The sequence below is a fragment of the Xenia sp. Carnegie-2017 genome, unplaced genomic scaffold (genome assembly GCF_021976095.1).
Source record: "Xenia sp. Carnegie-2017 unplaced genomic scaffold, XeniaSp_v1 HiC_scaffold_6, whole genome shotgun sequence".
Taxonomy (NCBI): Eukaryota; Metazoa; Cnidaria; class Anthozoa; order Malacalcyonacea; family Xeniidae; genus Xenia; species Xenia sp. Carnegie-2017.
The window spans coordinates 5905014-5911196 of NW_025813526.1; the positions used below are offsets into that span (position 1 = coordinate 5905014).

Below are 6183 nucleotides of genomic sequence, written 5' to 3' on the forward strand. Positions count from 1 at the left end.
GATTTATTTTTATTCTTATATTTTCCTTTAATGATTGATCTAAAAAGGAAAAAATACTGTCAAGTGCCTTGCAAACTTGGTTAACTTCCAATCTTATGTGTCAGAGACTCGCCTCCTTTTAGATGAGTAGTTATGACAAACACTTACGCGCACCAATAGGAAGCAAGGGAAATGGGGTGATATGCAAATTGCGATAGAAAGGAGAACACGTGTTGTTATTATGATCTTGTTTTTTTTGGGACTGTGAAATAAAAACATCTTCATCAAACCTGTTGTTAAAAATTGTGAAGTGTTGGGAGAAACTTGGGAGGCAATCCCCAATATAGTGGCACCTCCGACGGGATTTTTGGCTGTGGTTTAGTTCAAACTAAGACAAAAATTTAACGGGATATTAGTGCGTGGCGTGAATATAATATCGATGATGACCGAGACAGTAGACGAAAAGCAAAGGGAATTGACTGGCAAATTCAAAGCATTAAGCTTTGCCGTCAGAAAATCAACCGAAGTAATGGATTCTACGAAAGTAGATGTTTTAACGCGACAAATCAGTTCGGTAACGAATCGGATAAAAACAGTGTGCGATTTAAAAGATGAAGTCGAGGAGATTAAGTTTACTAATGGCGAATCTGAGGAAGACGTCCAATCGTGGGCACAAGAAATTGAATTGACAATTACCGAAGCTGACAACAAAGTGAGTGAATTACGAGAACGAATAAATTATATCGAAGGAAATCAAAAATCTGAAGCTCAAGAAACAGCACGGGCTGCTACGGAAGTTGACAGACAAAGGCAACTAGAATTTGAGAAACGAAAAGTCGAGCTCGAACAGGCAACGAAAGAAGAAGAGCGTAAGCAAGAACTTCAATACAAATCGGAGTTATTAAACCAACAGTTGGAGCATCAAAAGGCGGTAGAAAAGTCGGTGAAAAGATCCGAACAAAATGCAAGTATTAAATTACCAAAACTTCCTGTAACCAAATTTGACGGGAATTATGCAAACTGGCTTCCGTTTTGGAACACGTTTCAAGCAGAGGTAGATAAATCTGACGTACCCCCTGTTACTAAGTTTGCGTACCTGAAAGAATGGTTAGAACCGAAAGTTAGAACGGAAATCGAAGGATTACCTTTTACAACAGAAGGATATCAAAGAGCAAAGAATGTACTCGAAAGTGAATATGGGAAAACCAGTGAGATCGTCAACACACATGTTCAAAACATCATGGGACTGCCAACAATTTTGGACGGGAACCCTGCTAAAGTGAAAGAATTTTATAAGACTCTCCTATATAACACGCAAGCATTAGAAACACTCAGGAAGTTGGACAAAGTTAGTGGTATGACAAGGAACATATTAGAAAAACTGAAGGGAATTAAAGCTGATCTTGTGCGAGGTAACGAAGGTTGGCAAGATTGGAATCTAACAAATCTTATTTCAGAACTGAAGAAGTGGAGAGACATCAATCCAGCCGAAGAGAGTGGAAGTTCTAAGAAAACTCGGAAACCTTTACTTGTAGCAGGCAGTGAGCGACGTAAGCGTAGGTGTGTTTATTGTAATTCTGAAAATCACAGCGCTGTTGATTGCACGGTTGTAACCGACATCGATAAGCGGAAGAAATTATTAGCTGAGAAAAAACTTTGCTTCAATTGCACGGGGACAAAACATCGCGCCGCTGACTGTAAGAGTTCTCATATGTGTTCAAAGTGCAATGGTAAACATCATTCGTCGATATGCACAAAGAAAGATCAGCTTTTAACGGCAAGTGATGGGCCAGCCGTATATCCAACCGTTGTGGTGAGTGTAGAAGGAATAAAGTGTCGTGCGCTTCTAGATACAGGCTCTGGTAATTCTTATGCATCGGCAGCCTTGTTAGACTTACTTCCAAAGCGATCTTATAGAAAGGAAACACGACGTGTCGAAATGATGCTCACCTCAGTTACCAAGGAAATGGAACTGTCAACCATACTTGTAAAAGCTGTCAAAGGGGAATTTCAAATGGACGTGAACGTAACCAAAGTAAATAAGGGAGAACTACTGTTTGTGGACAAACCAAATTATAAGGCATTAGTAAGTTCTTATTCACATTTAGCGGGTGTGAAGATGGAAGACGATGATCAAAAACCAAGACTCCCTGTGCATTTAATCCTGGGAGCTACAGACTACATGCGCATCAAGACGTCTGAGAAACCCCGCGTTGGAAAGGTGGGAGAACCTGTTGCTGAAAAAACGAAGTTTGGCTGGACGATATTGGCACAAGGCAAAGAACTGGACTACGCTGTTATGTTTCTTTCACAAACAAGCCAAAGCGTTTACGAAGAATTGTGTCGGTTAGATGTTCTGGGTTTGGCTGGCAAACCTGAAAATGATCAACATGAAGTTTATGCTGAGTTTCAAGAACAGCTTGTGCGAAGTGAAGAAGGGTGGTATGAAACTGGCCTTCCATGGAAGGGTAATCACCCACAACTACAAAGTAATTATAAAGGAAGTTTACGAAGACTAGCAAACCTTCAACGCAGATTGCATCAGAAGGGGTTGACTAATTCTTATTCTGAAATCATTGAGCAGCAGAAAGTCGAAGGGATCGTTGAAGCTGCTAAACATGAAGCCCGAGGTGTTGAATTCTATATTCCGCATAAACCAGTGGTCAGAGAAAGAGCAGAAACCACAAAGGTTCGAATCGTGTACGATGCCTCTGCCAAAGCCAATAATGAAGCTCCAAGTCTGAACCAGTGTTTAAACCCAGGCCCTCCACTCCAGAACAATCTTTGGAACATTTTAGTAAGAATGAGATTTCATCCTGTTGCACTGTCAGGAGATATTAAACAAGCGTTCCTGCAAGTTCGAATCAAGGAAGGTGACAGGGATGCACTACGATTCCACTGGAGCCCAGATGCAACTCGTGAAATTGAAACACTGAGGTTTACAAGAGCGTTGTTCGGGTTAACGTCATCGCCGTTTCTCCTTGGGGGAGTGATTGACCAACATCTCACCTGTTGGGAAAACCGCAGTCCAGAAGTGGTAACTGAATTGCGCAAAAGCGTATATGTAGATGATCTAGTAAGTGGGACGACAACGGTAGCAAAAGCGCGCGAGTTGAAGAAAGAAGCAATAGAAATCTTTAACGATGCGACGTTTACTCTGCACAAATGGCACTCGAATAAGAAGGAGTTAGAAGACATGAATTGCATCACCGAGGAAGAAACCTTTGCAAAGCAACAACTAGGAACACCTAGTGAGGAAGATGCGAGTATTCTGGGATTAGGTTGGTCAAAGAATAAGGACGAGATAAAGGTCATAGTTCCTTCAACTGTAGCTACTACAACAAAACGAAGAATTTTAAGCAAACTGGCTCAGATCTACGATCCACTAGGGTTACTGTCGCCAAGAACGTTGCAGGGAAAATTAATATATCGTGAAGTGTGTGAGATGAAATTACCGTGGGATGCACCATTATCTGACGAACAAAAGGCTAAATGGACGAACTGGGAAAAACAATTGCCAAACAATATTGCTGTACCTCGTTCAATCCCCACCTTCCAAGAAGAGATCGACTCAATATCGCTGCATGCGTTTGGAGACGCGAGCGGGAAAGGAGTGGCAGCAGTTGTTTATGCTGTTGTCAAGCAATCCTCTGGTTCAACACAAGGCATCATAACAGCAAAGGCCAGATTAGCCAAACAAGGAATAACAATCCCCAGGTTGGAGTTGGTCTCAGCGCACATGGCTTGTAACATTGTGGACAATGTGCGGAAGGTCCTAAGTGAATTCCCAGTGGAAGGAACGTATGCCTGGCTCGACAGTACTGTGGCACTGCACTGGATCAAAGGAGGAGGAGAATATAAACAGTTATTGGCCAACAGAGTCCAAAAGATCCAGTCCAAACAGGGTATCGAATGGCGATATGTACCAACCGATCGAAATCCTGCTGATGTGGGAAGTCGAGGTGGCTCTGTGAAAGAAAACAAGTTGTGGCTGAATGGACCACATTGGCTCCAAAACATCAATGAGTGGCCACAAGACATTGTAACTCAATCGACCAAAGAGAGTGAGAAGGAAGCAAAGGTCATAAAAACAGCACTGGGCGTACAAATGGACAACTCAGATTGTTTTGATTACATCCTCGAGAAGTTTTCGTCTTTAAGGAAAGTTATGAGAGTGTGTGCTTGGATAAAAAGGTTTATCACAAATGCCAGACGTGTGAACAGCCGAGTAGTTGGACCATTAACGACTGATGAGATTGAACGACAGTATAAATTCTGGGAGAAAAGAGTGCAGCAAAGTTGTGATTGTTTAGACGACAAAGGTCGACTTAATCTTCAAGAGAATCACGATGGTATCATGGAATGCAGAGGGCGCATTCATGGGCATTATCCTGTATACCTATCAGACAAACACCTATTTACAACCAAGCTTGTGGAAGACGCCCATCTTCAAACTCTCCACGGGGGAGTTGGGATGACCATGGCTCGAGTTTGGGAGCGGTATTGGGTACCTCGACTAAGGCAATTAACACGTAGAATAATCAAAGCGTGCTATGGCTGTCGTCGTTTCCAAGCGAAAGCAGTGCAGCAACCACCGCCTGGATTGTTACCCCAAGATCGAACTGAAGGAAGTCGCCCGTTCGAAGCTGTTGGTGTTGATTTCGCCGGACCACTTAAATACAAAAGGAAGAAAAAGGAGCAGGGAAAAGCTTATGTCTTACTTTATGCCTGCAGCCTAACGCGAGCTGTATATCTCGAGTTGATGCCGAGTTTGGATACCCAACGCTTTATGGAAAGTTTCAAACAGTTCATAGCTAGGAAGGGAAGACCGAGCAAGGTATACTCTGATAATGCGAAGACTTTTGTTGCAGCAGCAAAGTGGTTACGGGAGGCTCAGAGGGATGAACGGTTTAACGAGTTTCTCAGCAAGAATCAGGTGAAATGGCAATTCAATCTAAGTCGTGCCCCGTGGTGGGGCGGTCAATTCGAGCGCCTAATCGGATTGGTCAAACGGGCTCTTCATAAGACGATCGGAAATGGATTGCTGAATTGGGAAGAGTTAAAGGATGTTCTTTTGGATGTTGAAGTGGCTTTGAACGATAGACCATTAAGTTACATGGAGGATGATATTCAACTTCCAACATTGACCCCTAACTCCATGCTCTTCGTTGGTTGTACATTCGCACCAGAGCTGGAAGCACATCACATAGAAGAAAGGGACCAAAGGAAACGGGCTAAGTATTTGTTAAAATGCAAGCAAGCTATCTGGCGGAGATGGTCTAATGAGTATCTAAGGGGATTGCGTGAACGTCACAACCAACAACACAAGCAAACAACATTTACTGTGAAAAAGGGCGACGTTGTTATCATACGATCAGACGAGAGAAGTCGTGGTAAATGGCCTCTTGGAATCGTGGAGGAGTTGTATAATGGGCGAGATGGTGTTGTTCGTGCCGTAAAACTTCGTGCAGGGAAAACTTATTTGGAGAGAGCAGTAAACCATCTTTACCCACTAGAGCTATCATGCGACCGTGTTGAACCGAACCCCGTGCCATTGGATCCCAGAGCACCAGCGTTTAAACCTAAACGAGACGCTGCAGTAGCAGCAGAACAACATATCAAGGAAGTGACGGATTTAGAAGTTTGAAAGAGATTGGAAGAAGGACAGAAACTTTTGGCGATAAACAAACACTTTATTGAACTTTATAAATTTTTTGTTTTGTTTACAGAAGGCAGTCTCTTGAAGGTTACATATACCTTATAAATCAAGGTATATGGGGGGAGAGTGTCAGAGACTCGCCTCCTTTTAGATGAGTAGTTATGACAAACACTTACGCGCACCAATAGGAAGCAAGGGAAATGGGGTGATATGCAAATTGCGATAGAAAGGAGAACACGTGTTGTTATTATGATCTTGTTTTTTGGGACTGTGAAATAAAAACATCTTCGTCAAACCTGTTGTTAAAAATTGTGAAGTGTTGGGAGAAACTTGGGAGGCAATCCCCAACATATGGAATATTATTTACTTGAAAGAGCAATTGCTAAATATTAGCGCTGTCACAAATGTCTCTATTTTCTGGTAATGAATTATGTTGTAAGAGCCAACTAAAATAAAAAATTTAAAATGCTGGAAAGTTGAATTATTCTACACAAAACCATTAAAATGGCTGGCGTAAGTATATTTTCTTTAGAGAACGAGTTTAC

At 42.2% G+C, this 6183-nt stretch overlaps 1 protein-coding gene across 1 annotated transcript; it reads left to right on the forward strand.

Annotated features, from left to right (window-relative positions):
- The first annotated feature begins 256 nt into the window (after positions 1–256).
- LOC124458148 lies at positions 257–5933 on the forward strand. The gene has a single exon (XM_047008228.1). The coding sequence runs from the start codon at positions 419–421 to the stop codon at positions 5624–5626; it is 5208 nt and encodes a 1735-aa protein (XP_046864184.1). The 5' UTR covers positions 257–418; the 3' UTR covers positions 5627–5933.
- Positions 5934–6183: the final 250 nt, after the last annotated feature.